The sequence below is a fragment of the Phocoena sinus genome, chromosome 16 (assembly GCF_008692025.1).
Source record: "Phocoena sinus isolate mPhoSin1 chromosome 16, mPhoSin1.pri, whole genome shotgun sequence".
NCBI classification, from domain to species: Eukaryota; Metazoa; Chordata; class Mammalia; order Artiodactyla; family Phocoenidae; genus Phocoena; species Phocoena sinus.
Genome location: NC_045778.1, coordinates 75,516,539 through 75,533,999, shown reverse-complemented (window position 1 = coordinate 75,533,999; position 17,461 = coordinate 75,516,539). Strand labels below are relative to the sequence as shown.

General features: G+C 38.2%; 1 protein-coding gene across 7 annotated transcripts in view; it reads left to right on the top strand.

Moving 5' to 3' along the window:
- The window catches only part of ATE1 (arginyltransferase 1), a 158,594-nt gene that overhangs the window by 9,499 nt on the left and 131,634 nt on the right, over positions 1-17,461 (top strand). For 2 of the 7 annotated variants that reach the window (XM_032607842.1, XM_032607839.1), the window contains exons 4-8: positions 136-239; positions 2,197-2,451; positions 7,773-8,002; positions 9,893-10,021; positions 10,939-11,067. In XM_032607842.1, the coding sequence (XP_032463733.1) occupies positions 136-239; positions 2,197-2,451; positions 7,773-8,002; positions 9,893-10,021; positions 10,939-11,067 (847 nt within the window). The remainder of the gene's footprint in view (positions 1-135; positions 240-2,196; positions 2,452-7,772; positions 8,003-9,892; positions 10,022-10,938; positions 11,068-17,461) is intronic. The other 5 variants (XM_032607845.1, XM_032607841.1, XM_032607844.1 and 2 more) reach the window with 3 other exon arrangements.

The following is a 17,461-nucleotide window of genomic DNA, read 5'->3' as shown; positions in this document are numbered from 1 at the left end:
TAGTCCTTTAACTGTATTTTTGTGAGATTTGGGGTGGGATTAGAGGCTACATTAAACCCTGTCCTATTATTCAGAACTGATTTTATTTCTTCACAGTTTAAGTTCACTTTTTAAATATTTATTTTGCTTTCCTAGGTGCCGACCTTTACAGTTTCAGCCATCAAAATCTCACAAGAAGGTTTTGAAAAAAATGTTGAAATTTCTGGCTAAAGGGGAAATTTCAAAAGGAAATTGTGAGGGTAAGATGAGATGGGGGTCTAAAAACTGTTTACCTCAAATAGATGTTTCTTTCCAAGGTTCTCACTTTCAGTCATTTCTTAGATAGGGGAAGGAGGTCCAATACAATCAGGTACTACTGTTATTCTGATGTGATGATGACTTCTCTTAGCACTGCTGTTACTGTTACCGCTGGCCCCCAAATCAAGTATATGGGGAATATATGCCAGGGAAGGTCTGGCTCAGGAAGAAGAAAGGACCATTTTAAGGATGTGATTTCCTGGAGTTTATTGAAATTTTAGTTTTCACAATTCTTCGAGAACTCTTAATTTTATTTGATCCTAATAATATCCTTATGAAGAAGTAGAAAGTGATACTGTCTCTGGAGAATAGATGCTTATCTGCAACTCACACAAGATTGCGTAATCGCAATGCTGAGTGAAGCTCAGAGTTTCCATGTTTGAGTAAGGTTTTTTTTTTTTTTTTGCGGTACGTGGGCCTCTCACCGCTGTGACCTCTCCCGCCGCGGAGCACAGGCTCCGGAAGCACAGGCCCAGTGGCCATGGCTCACGGGCCCACCCGCTCCGCGGCACATGGGATCTTCCCGGACCGGGGCACGAACCCGCGTCCCCTGCATCGGCAGGCGGACTCTCAACCACAGCGCCACCAGGGAAGCCCTGAGTAAGGTTTTTAGTAAATTATATTGCCTGAAGTTGTCTCTTATTTTCAGATGAATTCTGAATTGTGAGTGGATTTCCTAAAAGATCATTAGTAATATTTAATTAACTTGGGTTACAGATACTTTGCTTTTTCAGTGTTTTTGCTGCCTTGTTTTTTTTTAATGTTTTCCTATAGGCACTACCTAATACATGACCATAAGAATTGGGAATGCCACCCATTCTTAGAGCTCTTTCTCACTTCTGCCATAGGAAATGCCTAACTCTGGGAGCCTCCCAGCCCTGTCTTAGCTTGTTAATTCATTCCCCAGGTATGTTTTGAATGCCTGCGATGTTCTAGTCCCTCTTTTAAGCACTGGAGATACAGTGGCCAGCAAAACAGGTTTGTTCTTTGCCCTCGTGCACTGTGCTTAACAGAGCAGAATTCAGGACAACTTGGAGCAGACTTGGCAGCAAAGAGGCCAGAAGGCTCTGGGTCATACTGGAAACATCAGAATTCTGGTGTAACTCTGTTTAGTGTTGTCAGTAATATAACCTTAAAGGTTAAACAGATTTTCGTGGTTAGTCATTATGCAGTTTTTTTCAGCAGCCAGGAATCATGTTCTCAGTTTCAAAAATTAATACTTAGATAAGTTTTGAGGATGCTGTCCATTAGTAAATTGAGGATTGCCTGTTTTTTTATGTAGCTTTTACATTTGGTTTTTTATTTGACATGTTGTAGGCTTCTGAATTATTTATGTCTGCACTCAGTTCATAGGAGTGATGTACTCATTAGGGTAAGAGACTAAACAGCTGTAACAAAGAGACACCAAAATGCAGTGACTAAAAAATGATAGAAGTCTGTTTCTTTCCTCACATAACAGTCCAGTGTGGGTGTTCCAGGTCGGCCTGCAGCCCTGCTCCCCCCTCCCCACCCCCCACCCCCGCCATTCTGGGATTCTCTTCAACATGTGATTTTCAAGGTTGCTCTGGTTTTTACTAATCGAGCCAGTGGGGAGGGGAAAGGGTGGAAGTTCAGGGTTACAAATTTCCTTTAAAACAAGTGAGGCAAAATTGAACATGTCAGTTTGGTTCTGTTCCATTGGCGAGAGCTTGATTACACCTTGTGAAGGGACTGGCACGCTCCCTTGCCGGGGTGCCACAGTCTTAACCGCAGCCCTGACCCTGGAAGATGGGAGAATGGATCTGGTGGACACGCAGTCGTCTCTGCCACATTGGATAAAAGGGGGCTTTTTTTCCCTGTGTGTATTTTAATTGTGTCAAATGGCCTGGCTGATGGACTTTGACCTGTTTTGATTTATAGATGAGCCCATGGAGCCCACCATGGAGGATGCCGTTGCCAGTGACTTTGCATTAATAAATAAATTGGATATACAGTGTGACCTTAAAACGCTCAGTGATGACCTCAAAGAGAGCTTAAAGAGTGAAGAGAAGAAGAAAGGAAAGAGCTCAGAGAGGGAAGAATCTAATGAATTAATCCAGTCACAAGATATGGAAGAGAAATTGGACTCTGGTGAACCGTCACAGTCAGTAAAAGTGCATACAGCTCCTCAGCCAGGTATTGAAAGTGTGTTATCAGGACATATTAAAGTCGTATTAAATAATTTTCTTTGTGCTTGAGACATTGTAATCCCTGGGTGCTCTCATGAGCTAAAAAAGTGAATTACTCATGAAATCTGTGAAATAGATCCCTGTTTTATATACCTTATTATTACCTGGATTTAGGTGAACAAATTGTTTAAAAAACCTGAAATAATAGCCTTATTATCCCCTAACACAGACATTTTAAAAGAGTTCCATTTCTTTTTACTACCTTAAGGCATTAGCAGTTTGAGAATAAAATTTTTGTCCGTGAGAGGGTATGGTGCTAAACATTTTTATTTTTAGTGTTAAATGAGACAAAGTAAGTTTTAGATATTATGTTCGAAATACAGACATTGTGAAATTCTTCACTTTATCATTAGATTTCTTTATGCAATCAAAATTAATTTTAGTTTGAAAACTTTCAGATTAAAAAGAAAAATTTCCAGGGAGTTCCTTGGTGGGCCTAGTGGTTAGGATTCCAGGCTTTCATTGCCGTGGCCCAGGTTCAGTCCCTGGTTGGGGAACTGAGATTCTGCAAGCTGCTCAGCCAAAAAAAAAAAAAAAAAATTTCCGCATGTTGATATTTAATCTCACCTTTAGTAAGGTGAGACTTCTTTCTGTATTATCACTTATAAAAGAACTGGCTTAGAAAATTTATCCAGCATTAAATGGATTTATTATATATGTGTGCACGTATGTATGACTCAAAATTATTTCATTAAATGTAAATTTGCATAGTTACTCTTCAGTTCTTGAGTTTGTTCTTATATTTATTTATACAAAATAATCCAAGGGAGAGATTTTTTAATATTATTTTAGTTTTTTGTTTAAATTATAAGTTACATGTGTTAAAGCACAGAAAACTTTGTGTTTTTACTGAATAGTTTTTTTTTTGGTGGTATGCGGGCCTCTCACTGTTGTGGCCTCTCCCGTTGCGGAGCACAGGCTCCGGACGTGCAGGCTCAGCGGCCATGGCTCACGGGCCCAGCCGCTCCGCGGCATGTGGGATCTTCCCGGACCGGGGCACGAACCCGTGTCCCCCGCATCGGCAGGCGGACTCTCAACCACTGCGCCACCAGGGAAGCCTGCCCTTTTTTTTTTAATCTAAAATTCTCATGGCATTTAAATTGTTTGTCCGAGATTTCATCCTAATTGATAAGAATAGTCCAGTAAAATATTTTGAATGGTTTAGATCGTTTCTTTCAACTCTTACTCTCTTGGGCATTAGGGTCGGTCAGTTTGTCTACCATTTTTATTTTTTATTATAAAAATTACTTATAGTTTATAAAATTTGAAAAACCTTCATTTTGGAGAATTTCAGAGACAAATGTAGCCTGAATATTGTAATGAATTTCCAGGTACCTTTCCCTCATTTGAAACAATTACTGACTCATGATGTCCACTCTTTTTTTTTCTTCTAGTTTTATTGAGTTATAATTGACATACGGCACTGTATAAGTTTAAGGTGTACGGCATAATGATCTGACTTACATCGTGAAGTGATTCTCACAATAAGTTTAGTGAATATCCATCATCTCAGATGGGTACAAAATTAAAGAAATAGAAAAAAATTTTTTTCTTGCGAAGAGAACTCAGGATTTACTTTCTGAACAGCTTTCATCTGTAACATACGGCCGTGTTCATTATATTTATCGTGTTGTACATTACATCTCAAGTAGTGATATTTATCTTACAGCTGGAAATTTATTCTTGTTGACTTGCCTTCATCCAGTCTCCCCCTTGACCACAAATCTGATCTCTTTTTCTATGAGCTTGTTTGTTTGTTTGTTTGTTTGTTTTTGAAATGATTGGCCATTCTTACTCTTCCAGTATTGTATTGAAGCAAATTCCAGACATTATATCATGCGGTATTTCAGAATGCATCTCTAAAAACTAAGTACTTTAAAAAACATTCACAATACCGTTTTTGCACCTAAGTAAAATTCCTTAATGTTGCTGAATATCCATTATTTAAATTTCTAAGTTTTTTTTCAGTCTTTCTTTTTTTTAACTTTTATTTTATTTATTTATTTTTGGCTGCGTTGGGTCTTTGTTGCTGTGTGGGCTTTCTCTAGTTGTGGAGAGCGGGGGCTACTCTTTGTTGCGGTGCGTGGGCATCTCATCGCTGTGGTTTCTCTTGTTGCGGAGCACGGGCTCTAGGCGCACAGGCTTCAGTAGTTGTGGCTCGCGGGCTCTAGAGCACAGGCTCAGTAGTTGTGGCACATGGGCTTAGTTGCTCTGCGGCATGTGGGATCTTCCCGGACCAGGGATCGAACCCGTGTCCCCTGCATTGGCAGGCGGATTCTTAACCATTGCGCCACCAGGGAAGTCCCAGGTGTACTGATTTTATACGGATGATCTGTTTTCATTCTGCTGAAGCAATTTATTGATTTGGGGAAATCTGTATCCCGTAAATAAACTGAAATCCTAATTTGCTGCCCATTGCAGTTTGCAGTGTGACAGTACATAAATATAGTGTGAAACAATCACGGTAAGGATTGCTTAGTCCAGTGAATTCATTACTGTAAAGATGACATAGGTGGTCTTTCATTAAAATACTGAAAAGTTGTTTCTCAGTTCACTCTAGATAGTTTTTTTTTTTTTTTTTTTTTTTTTTTTGCGGTATGCGGGCCTCTCCCTGTTGTGGCCTCTCCCATTGCGGAGCACAGGCTCTGGACGCGCAGGCCTAGCGGCCATGGCTCACGGGCCCAGCCGCTCCGCGGCATGTGGGATCTTCCCGAACCGGGGCACGAACCCGTGTCCCCTGCATCGGCAGGCAGACTCTCAACCACTGCGCCACCAGGGAAGCCCCTCTAGATAGTTTTATAATTTGTTCATAATTTTAAAACTTTGGTAGGAATGTAATTTTGAGTAACTGTTAGGAAATGCAGGTATTTTTCCTTATTACTATTTACGGGATGTTGATAGGTGAAATAAAACATTGTTTTAGGTATTGCTGATACATATAATAGCTAATAAAAATAGATGACCCTTTTTTTTAATTGGAGTGTAATTGCTTTACAATGTTGTGTTTTTGCTGTGCGATGAAGTGAATCAGCTATATGTATACCTACACCGCCTTCCCTCTTGGACATCCCTCCCCCTCCACCCCCCATTCCACCCATCTAGGTTGTCACAGAGCACCGAGCTGAGCTTCCTGTGCTTTATAGCATGTTCCCGCTAGCTATTTTACGCATGGTAGTGTATATATGTCAATCCTAATCTCCCAATTCGTCCCACCCTCCCCTTCCCCCCGCCGTGTCCACATGTCTGTTCTCTACGTCTGTGTCTCTATTCCTGCCCTGCAAATAGGTTCATCTGTACCAAAAACTAGATGACCCTTAATTGAACAGTGGCTATAGTTTTATGAGCTGCACATGCATTAACACATTTAATCCTTAGGAACTCCACCATTAGGACTGGTTATTATCTTTCTTGTACAGGCGAAGAAACTTGCCCAAGGTCATCTAGCCAGGTGTGACAGAGCTCACCTCAGGTAGCCCATGTCAGCGTGTGTGCTCTTGACCAACAGGCCGTTGTGCCTCTCAGGACAAATTTGAGAAAAGACGCGTTCCCTGGCCAAAGAAAATTAATTCTCTAAGGCAACAACAGAGTGATGGCTAATTATGGAATTAGTTTTTTGTTACTGGTTTATTAGACTCATTCAGTGTTTTTTTTTTAATAGGTAAATTTTGTTTTTACTTGGAAAACATGTAGTGAAGTTGTATTATAATATGGTCTCACTATCACTGTTTTCTCATCAAATTAGTTTCTTTTGACCAGGTCTTGGTCTCTGACAAGTCCCTTAACACTCTACGTCTTAATTTTCTTCTCTGTGAAATTGACTTTTATATGATTTGTGAATACTGTTTCAGGATCCTGAATTTTTAAAAAAGCGTTTTTCTTTGTTTAATTAGTGGCTTTTAAAAAAATTACAAAGTTATGTTTAGTGTTAGAAAAATTGGAGAAAAGAGAACACTACAAAAAAAAAAAAGGAGGAGGAAAGTCCTTTTTTTAAATTTCTAAACCCAAGTAAGATGACTGTTAACATGGTGATATATTTCTTTCCAGGTTTCTTCCTAAATATTTTAATTATATATATTTATACATAATTTTTTTTTAATAAATTTATTTTATTTATTTACTTTTGGCTGCTTTGGTTCTCTCTTGCTGTGCGTGGCTTTCTCTAGTTGCGGCGAGTGGGGGCTACTCTTTGTTGCGGTGCGCGGGCTTCTCATTGCGGTGGCTTCTCTTGTTGCAGGGCACGGGCTCTAGGCACGTGGGCTTCAGTAGTTGTGGCTTGTGGGCTCTAGAGCACAGGCTCAGTAGTTGTGGCGCACGGACTTAGTTGCTCCGCGGCATGTGGGACCTTCCCAGGCCAGGGCTGGAACCCGTGTCCCTTGCATTGGCAGGTGGATTCTTAACCACTGTGCCACCAGGGAAGCCCATGTTTTAACATTGAATAATGACAAATCCCCTAAAATTTCTACAGCATTTAAAATGGCTGTTTGATATTCTGTTGCTTATTTTTAAAATTGTGTAATTCTATAATTGAGCATTTAGATTACTTTGAGGTTTTCATTTGTGTTCATTATTTGCCTCTATCTCTTATGATTTTCTTGGGATAGATTCCTTGAAAACAACTTCCTAGATTAAAGGGTACTCACTAAAATTTGTGGTTTATAATAGTAAAAATTGTTATATTTTAAAGGATTATCAGTTTGATATTTGCTCTTTTAATTAAAACAAAACTCAAATTGGAGCAAAACTAATGAGACCCCCCTCCTCAGTTAGATAGAGAAGGACACAAATATCTTGAACTAAGCGAGGATATTTTTTCATTAAAAAAAACCTGCCGGAGTATGTTCTGGGATCAGTCCTCATTTACACCTGGTTCCTAAGCATTTATCTCTGTCACCAGTGATAAATGCTTAGGTTTCAGAGAAATGTCCCTCAGAAATGGGCTGGAGACAGCAGTGTCGTGAAGCAGAAGGTATTTGATTATGTTCCTTTTACAAAGGCAGAGAAGTGGATGAATATGTAAAAGAAAATGTTTCAACAATAAGAGCTGCCTGAAAAGTTTCTGTTACTATTTACTTTCTCTGGCAGTTCTTCTTCGAAGGTAGAATTTAAAGATCAACTTAGGGGTCTACACCATGAGCCTCTGAAACGTCTACCCGAAGCTCACCTAACAGTTGGAACTCTTTGTACTGATTTTGTGGAACCTTTGAGACCTTTAAAAAATATTTCTAGAGCCAAAAGTGATTGGTCTAATATTTTGAAATTCTTTTTTAGGCAAAGGGGCAGATTTGAGTAAGCCTCCATGTCGAAAAGCAAAGGAAATCCGGAAAGAGAGGAAAAGGTTAAAACTCACGCAGCAGAACCCAGGTGGAGAACTGGAGGGTTTCCAGGTTCGGTGTCAGCCACCGTCTTTGTTCCCACCAAAGGCTAAATCCAACCAGCCCAAGTCACTTGAAGATTTAATTTTTGAATCTTTACCAGAGAGTGCGTCACACAAGTTTGAGGTACTTTGGAAGGTGTTTTTTGTTTGTTTGTTAGCTACTTTGTTTTTTTTCACTTGAGATCATACAGTTGATGTTTTGCTGTTTATATAATGGGAAATTAAAGTGAATTGGGATGGAGTGGCATTTATATTTACTAAGTTAATTGGTGCTTTAGAAAAACCTTTTTGTTTTTCTTTAGGATTTAAAAAGTAGGCAATTGGCTACTAAAGTAGTGAAAATTCTAGTTTTACTGTGCTGTTATTTGAGGTACTCTGGCTTTTTGTATATCTTGATTGAAATTTAGTAGAGTGAAAAATAAAAGAAACTGTTTTAAAATTTCATTTTTGGCAGCTTTGGTTTAGGTAGTGAAAGAGAATAGATCACAGTAGGCAAATCACTGTTTCATCCATTCTCATTTTCTGATCTTGATCAAGGCAGCAAATGGTATTACATATGCAAGCCAGCAGTTAGGAATTAACTAAACAGTCCTAAATGTACTACTATAATCATCTCATTAATTCCCCCCAAACCAATTTAGACATAGTGTGAGTATGCCTAGTCTTAAGAGTATTCCTCTTATTTTTCCCAAATTGATTTATATTCCAGGTGAAGTCTAGATTTTTCAGTATTAGTTTGGTATATTTATAAAATTTTTTTCTAAAACATTAGCCATAATGATTTTATTATATTCTCCTACCTGATTAATAACTGGTCAGCCTTTGAATTTACAGCTTAATATAATCTAAGAGCATCACTTATCACTGAAAAACCTGATATTAAACATTTACTTTGATGCAGTTTAAATCTTAGGGCAATATATATTATCAGATATAAATGTTAACAACTTTGACTATTATAATTCCTTGGCTACTCTGTTTTGGTATTGACTTTCTCCTTCCCAAATTGTAAGGAGAATGGAACACACTACTGAATACTTAAAATAGTTTATCAAGAGGTTTTTATCTTTTGATCAAATAATAATGTATTCAGGGCACCAGGCACACCTAATATAACAGTTCTTCAGTAGGCACCTTTTACTTTTTTAATGTAATGATATCCAGGATGGATAGATTTTTGTTATCCCCTGGGTGTCACTCTTTCATGAGAGCAACTACTTCTCGTGGCACAAGAAGTTTCCAGTTGGAAACAAGAAGTTTCCAATTACGCCTTTCTATTGTATTACATTTGATTTCGTGTTTTACTCTTCTATTTTGCTAACATATTTTAACTGGTTAGTAAATAACGTTAAAATAAATGTTAGCCATTACTATGTACAGTTACTGCTTTTAATGCATCCTCATTTTAGATATGAGGAAACTAAGGTGCAGAGAAGTTAATTTATTTACGTGACTAAAATGGTGACTTTAAGATTTGAGTAAAGGGAATCCGACCTTAGAGTCTTCATTTTAAACTATGCCATGAAATAGGAACACTTTTTGAGGGTTGTCTTTTACACTTATAGAAGAAAGTTGTAAGTTTAGAGTTAATGATGCATGAAAGAGTGTCCAAAAAATATATTCACATTTTCAATCTTTTGGATTGTTTTACTGAAGGTGAGTTGTGTACAGCTAATATTAAAGAGTATTTATTTGTGTCTGTGTCTTGAGTGCCAGAAGTATTCTACTGTTTTACAATAGAGGCAGTCTTACATAATTCAGTCAGTCTAAGAGCTTAGTCTTAGAATTTGGACAGGATCCTCTGCCTTCTTAGTGAGTCTATAATTTGGAGAAATAATTTTTTTCTTTATTCACTAACTGGTTGATTTTTAATGTTAAAATATTACCGTTATATGTTCATGCTTTAATATTTATATTGGAACTTCGGGGCTTTTTTGGGTGGGAATAACTTAATGCATAGTCCATGGAATAAATAAATGAATTAATGAACATTGTTTTTTAACTCCTTCTGAAGGTGAGGGTGGTGAGATCATCTCCACCAAGTTCTCAGTTCAAAGCCACATTTCAGGAGTCTTACCAGGTCTATAAACGCTACCAGATGGTTGTTCACAAGGACCCACCTGATAAACCAACTGTGAGCCAGGTCAGCAGGCCAAGTGTAATTTTTCTGTGCAAACGCAACTTTCCCCTCTATTTGATATCACTGTGTGAATTCTTGGTTTATTTGTGGTACATTTAATTTATATTCAATTTGCAGTGTATCTGCAAAGAGATAGGACCATGGAATACTGGACATTCTGAAAGCGCAGATTTTACCTGATGCCATGTTAAGAGCCTTCCATGTATAATTTCAGAATGGAAAGTAAAATGAAGTATCTCTGTTTAAAGTCACTGTGTTTAGATGCATTTATTTAAGAGTTAGTGAAAAGGCGATCTCTAAGTTAAAATATTTATGAGAAAAAAGTCAAAAAAACACCCACTATGTGGTAGGCATACTTTGTACAACACAGTTAATATGCTTTATCTCCATTTAAAAGTCATGTGTAGAAAAAGTTCATAACAAATAAATTACTCTTCGTTGATGTACTACCCGTACACAACTGAGTGGGACTAGAAAAGTAAGATAGTAGAATGTCTTAATTGAAGTCCTCATATACTTATAATTTTACAAATCAAATTACCCGAGAAAAATCTGGAAGGGGAAAAAGTTTAAAGCCCTTAATATAAGTAGAGGTGACACAGGTAGTGGCAATTAACATGAGGAGCAATAGTGACTCTGCTGTATGCAGAGAACCACAACAGGTAGATAGAGAAAAAAAAAACAAAAAGAAATTGTCCCAGCCCTTGTGAGTTTAAATTTTTCATGAATATTGGTGCACAGTTCGTGCTTCACGCTCCGTGCTAGTCAACCTGTCCCTAGGTTTATTCGTTTTATAGAAATTCCAGCGCTGAGCTTTGGAAGTGGATTTGCGGAGATCTTACTCTAGCCTCACCTTCAGAAGCATATCATCAGGCAGAGGTGTTTCAGTAGCGTTTGCTTGTATCTTCCTTGCTCTGAAGGTGAGGCTAGTACCTGTCTCCTTTGAGGACCCCGAGTTCAAGTCGTCCTTCAGCCAGTCATTTTCTTTATATGTCAAGTATCAAATGGCCATACACCAGGACCCGCCTGATGAATGTGGGAAGACCGAGGTACCTTTTGCTAAATGTTTTTTTCCTATGTTGATGAGGTTGTCTATGAAGAAGCATAATATCAATATATAACCTTCTTATTCCATTTTCTTATCTGTTAAGTAGAGTTGATGATCCTTACATTGTGTACTACTGAACTTTTGTGAAAACAAGTTATACATGTGATCATTTTAAATCCCTTAGAAAAAAGGATATGTTTTTACTCAGTGTTCTCTCCAGGAACCTGAGTGTATTGTGTTTACACATCAGTCATTGGGCTAAGACAGCAGACGTCACTGAGTGCTCTTTGTGCCAGACTGTGCCACAGCACACAGGGAGGAGTCTCTGTCTTCAAGGAATTGATGATCAAACGGGAAAGACGGACCAATAAACAAATATATCTTAAGAAGAAGCATGTGGGGAAAAGCTGAATGTGTTGAGGTTACATAGAGCATCATTTAACATGCATTTATCGAGGGCCTGTATTTTCCAGCTGGAGATATTTAGATGAATAAGAGATTGCATACTTTCCACAGTCGGACAGTGATGTTTTGGAAGAAAGATGACAACAGATGCAGAAGGATTGAAGTTTTGATTTTTTGTTTTTTTTTTTTTAATGACGTAGGATGTGTTAGCTTAAAAGAGATGATTAATAAGGCAGGAGTTAATGCTGCATGTTCCCTGGGAGGATGCTGACTTCTGGGTCTCGCAGAGCCTTTCTTGGTGAAGTGTGGTCTGCAGACCCACAGCATCAGCGCAGCGTCACCAGGAATGCAGACTCTCATGTCTCCCCTCAGACCTACTGAATCACAGTCTGCGTTTTGAACTAGGTCTCCAGGTGATACGTGTGCACATTCCGATTGGAGAAGTGCTTCCATAAGTTCCCCGTTGAGACCTATAGCTGTGGGTGGTAGCATTTACAGATAAGGATTCTGAAAGGTGCAAGAAGTTCCCTTTGATATTCCCAGGAGGTCTTAATTCCTTTCTGAGCGTTATTCTTTCCTACTACCCTTGAGATTCTGGCTTTGTGCCTGCCTGCTTACCAGGTATGGATAGTTGGGCCAAAACACCCTGACATGTTTGATGTGTTCCTGTGAACCCCCTCACCCCCTTTTGGGCTTCAGGCCTCTGGTGGAGACCATTCTTGCAGACCTAGTTCAATGCGAAAGTTCATAGTCGTAACTGGGGAGACAGATGGGTAAGCAGTTCCAGTGCTGTTGGATCAGTAAGGAAAGCCACCTTAGTGGGACTGGAGGTTAGGGAGGTTTTTCTGAAGGAAGTGACATCGGAGCCAAGTCTGAAAAGATGAGTGCCACTTAACATCTGGACAGGCTCTAGGGCAGTGTTCTGTATTTAGGCATAAGGTATGATTGAGGCTTTTTAAAAAGGCTTAAATTTACATTCACTATCATCGGTAGTACTGAACTCTGGGTACATGATTTGACCTTGTGTTTAAATAGAAATACATAATGGATTTCTTTATTGTAGCCAAATAGTTTTGCTTTAATGATTCATTTTATAGTATCACATGCTTATAGCAAATTCATACAGGTGGGAAAGTTTGTATAAACTATCATAAACTTTCCCACCAGTATGAATTTGCTGTGTTTAGTACTTTGATTTCATACAAGTGAGTCTATTTGGCTTTGATAAATTCTTTTACTTTATTCATAGCATTTTATTTACCTGACATCTAACTGAATTCATATGGAGTTTTCAGAGACATTTGAAATGATGTTTTTCACGTGGGCGAATTTGTTATCTCACTGAATGTAGTTTCTAAGAAATAACATGAAATAACATTTTGTAAGTCAAGACTCTGTACTGTGCTTTTTTTCTTTATATTGGCCTTATTGAGGTGTAATTCACATACCATTATAAGTCACCCGTTTAAAGTATATGATTCAGGGGTTTTTAGTATATTCACAGAGTCGTGCAACCATCCTCACTAGCGCCAGAGTATTTTCATCATCCCCAGAAGAAGCCCCATTCCCACAGTGGTCACTCCTTGTTTATTCCCCAGACACCCCAGCTCCAGGCAGCCATATTCCACTTTCTGTCTCTGGATTTCCTTAGTCTACAATCAGTATTGTACAGTTCATACAGTTCATATAAATGAAATTGTACAATGCTGGTCTCTTGTTGACTGGCTTCTTTCTCTTAGCATAATGTTTTCAAGGTTCATCCATGTTGCAGCATGTGTCAGTACTTCATTCCATTTTATGGCTCAATTAATATTTCATTGTATGGCTATACCAAATTTTGTTTCTCTTTTCATCCATTGATGGACTTTTGGGTTGTTTTCATTTTGGGGCTTTTATAGAAAGTTTTGCTATGGACATTTGTGGACAAGTATTTATGTGGACATATGTTTTCATTTCTCTGGGGTATATACCTAGGAGTGGAATTGCTAGGTCATAGGGTAACTCTATGTTTACCTTTTGAGGAAGTGCCAGCCTGTTTTTCAAAGTGCGACACCTTTTTAAATTCCCATCAGAAGTATGCAAGGGTTCCACTTTCTCCACATGCTCAGCCACACTCGTTTATTCCTTTATTTATTTATTTTTTTAATTTTAGCCATCCTAGTTGGTGTGAAGTGGTTATCTCATTGAGGTTTTTTTTGGTCTGCTTTGCGAGGCTTGTGGGATTTTAGTTCCCCGACCAGGGATTGAACCTGGGCCACAGCAGTGAAAGCACCTAACCCCTGGACCACCAGCGAGTTCCCTCATTGAGGTTTTGATTTGCAGTTCCCTGATGGCTAATGATGTTGAGCATCTTTTCATGTGTTTTTTGGCAATTTGTATATTTTCTTTGAAGAAATGGCTATTCACATTTTTTGCCCATTTTTAAGGGACTAGATAACAAGTCCCTTATCACATATGTGATTAGAAATATTTTTTTCATTCTGTAGATTATATCTCCAGTAGGATTTTTTATTTTACAATCTGTTTTGTCTGATATTGGTATAGCCATTCCGTCTTCTTCTGGTTCCTGTTTGCATGATACTTCTATACCATCCTTTTTATCTTCAATCTCTTTGTGTCTTTGAGTTTCACGTGTGTCTTTTTTAGACACCATATATTTGGATCTTTTTTTTTTTTTTAATTTGGAGGGAGAACAGTCTCTCCCACTTAGTTGAAGTGTTTAATCCGTCCATATTTAATGTTGTTATTGATAGAGTTGGATTTATGTCTTCATTTCACTTTTTTTTCTATGTTTCATATCTTTCTTTTATTTCTTTACTACTTCCTTTTGCATTAAATGAGTATTTTCTAGGGTAACATTTCAATTCCTTTAATGATTTTTTCACTATATTTTTGAGGTGTAGTAGCTGCTCTAGGGCTTACCATATACATCTTGACTCACAGGAGTGACTACAGATTTATACTAACTTGATTCCAGTGAGGTATAAAAATGTTACTCCTGAGCTCTAGTCCCTCCTCCCCCTTTTTGTGCTATTTATAACATATATGTTATAAACTCAATGTATGTTATAATTATTACCTTATATGATTTTATGTCTTTTATAAAGCTGAGAAGAGGAATAGGAACAAGTGTTTGTTTATAATTTGTTAAAATTAACCTGACTTTCCATTTCTGGTTCTGTTCATTTGTTCCTGTGGATCTGAGTTACTATCTAATATAATTTTCTTACTGTAGTTCAGCTTTGTTCCCAGCCACCTTCCTTATGATGGTATTGTCAAATATCTTACTTTCCTGTATGTTATAGTGCCAACAGTACAATTATACACATATTATTTTGTACAATTGCTTTTAAAATCAGTTAAGAGAAGAAAGAATACACACATGTATTTGAGAAGCCTCTGATGTCACGCCCTGGGGCCTCGGCCGTGGACGTTGCACAGTCCCCCTGGGATGACGGTGGTCTTACTAGTGTTCTCTTTGTCGCCTTCCCTGATGCTGTTGAGGTGTTTTAGCTCTGTTGGTTTCACATCCAGCTCTCAGGCTCCACTAACTGCTGACTGTTTGCCGCAGTGTTTTCGGCAGTGCCCCAGGGCGTACGTTTGTTTTCGGCAGTGCCCTGGGGCGTACATTTGTTTTCGGCAGTGCCCCAGGGCGTAAATTGCTCCACAGTTTGATTTATTGAATTTAGTCCCCTTTGCAGCAGCAGTTTTTGAGGCCCATCTTTGAGGTTTGTTCTGACCCCAGGAGGGCTCTTCTTCACTGTCTCTTTTCCTGTTTCTCTCTGGTAAACCAGCTGGCCTACGGTTTAGCTTGTTGCCCTCATGGAACTACTAGCCTCCTCTTAGATGCTTCCACCAAAATCTCCATTGTTTTCAAGACTTCCCCTGGGCTTGAACTTCCCTCTGTCCCAGATGTAGTCCTGATTGCTGAGGAGCTCTCTGTTCTGTGGCCTGCCCTCTTGAGCCCCTTTGTGCCGCTGCTCTGGAGCTGCGGGCACGGACGGTGGCTCATTTCCCTTGGAGTGACACCTCTCCTTCATGAGCAGCGCGCTGGTCAGGAGCTAGGTCCTGCTTCTGGTCTTCTCTGGGTGGATGATTAAGTTTTGGACTCATTAACAGGGAATTTTAAGACCTGTGAGCTGCCCTAGTGATAGTTCTGTGCAGGGAGACGGTCACTGCTGTAGATGAGTCCTTCACCTGCCATGTTTTCATCCTAGAAATTCTTTCTTCACTTGGCAGACTCTTGCTCGCAGGTAGAGAGTAAGTGCTCTGCCTGTGGGGCTGGCTGCCTAGACGATCTGACTTGGACATGCTGCTTTGCTTCTCAGGCTCGAAGTGAGGCGTTTTATACTGAAGGGACCTAATTCTTGTCATGGAGTACAAATAGTAGTTTTCCCTTGTACCTGGCTACGGTTTCTACCTGAGGAACCAGCCAGTGTTCCTGTGCTCAGAGACAGAAAGAGAAGCCAAAAAAGTCCTCCTTTGAAAAGTTCAAATGATGTCCCGACCTGCTTTATGGGCTCCATGCAGCAGCTCACTGTGTTGTGGTTTTGTCAATATAATGGGCCAAACTAATTTAATTACGTTCAAGAAAATCCATTTTTGCTTTTGTTGTTGCAAACCATTTGAAGTAAAAAACAGTCAACATACTAACTTGTAACCATATCAATGCATAAAATCCATTTTTACTCTGTTGGTGACCGTAAAATAAAATCGTTTAAACACCCCAAAAAGTAGGTTATTCTTTGAGAGATTTGATGAGAATATAAATAAATATAGATTGCTTTGATATGCAGAATAGCAAGTCAGTTCTTTTTAGTAACATCTTTAGAAAAACAGCACATAATTGCAGATGGTGAGATGGCATAGGATTTAGTAAATTATTCTATATGTTTGTTTCTATTACTGTTTTCAATCATTCAGGTAGATACCAGATTTTCAGAAAATAGTACTATCTAGATAAAATAAAACAGGAGTAATTTGTCACCTATCTTTTGTATAATACAATATAAAGCCAGCATTTAATAATCTTTGTTTTTCAAAATATCAGTAATTCCATATGATATAAACATGGGATTTTTAGCTGAAATTTTATTGTTATATTTTAGAAAACAGCGTTATCTAATAATGTTTATTAAGTGCCAGTTGATCTGAGCTCTTCTAAGCTATTTGAAGAACAGGCTGTAACCATAGCTCCAGTAGTCTCATCACAATTCTGAGGCATTGACTAAATTGTTTTCCAAATTTTATTAAGGACTTTCAAACATAAAGGAAAATTGAGAGAGTAGTATACTGACCACCTGGTACCCATCACCTGGATTCAACAGTGGTTAGTTTTCTGTGTTTGCTTTATCGTGTTTTGTGTGTTGAATCATTTTAACTTAGATTATGCATCATGACATTTTACTCCTAAAGTCTTTAGTGTACGTCTCTGAAAAAATAAGATGTGCTTCTTCAAAATGCAATGTCATTATCACATGTAAGAAAACTGATGATTTGTAACTATCATCTAATATCTGTCTCATTTAAAAAAAATCAGTATCCAATCTAGGTTCGTAGATTACATTTAGCTGTATATTAGTTTATATTTTTCAAATTGTATAACAGCTTCTATCTTGCAACTATTTTTTGTGATATTGACTTGTTTTTTCAACTTTTTATTGTGAAACTTCTGAAATTTATGAACAGAAAAGCTGAAAGGATACAGTGAACACCCACATACTGTTCACAAAGGTTCACTGGTTGTTAATAACTTTTGTGAAATTTGCTTTGTCATCTTTTCTTTACTGGAACCATTTGAAAGTAAGTTGTGGGTATTATAACACTTCACCTGTAAGTACTAAGCATGCATCTCCTAAAATAAGTATATTCTCATGTAACCACAATGTTTATCATTCCTAAAAAGTTAAAAGAAATTTTATAACATCATAATCCATATTCAGATGTTCCCAATTATACCCAAAATACCTAGAAAGCTTTTTTTAGAAAAA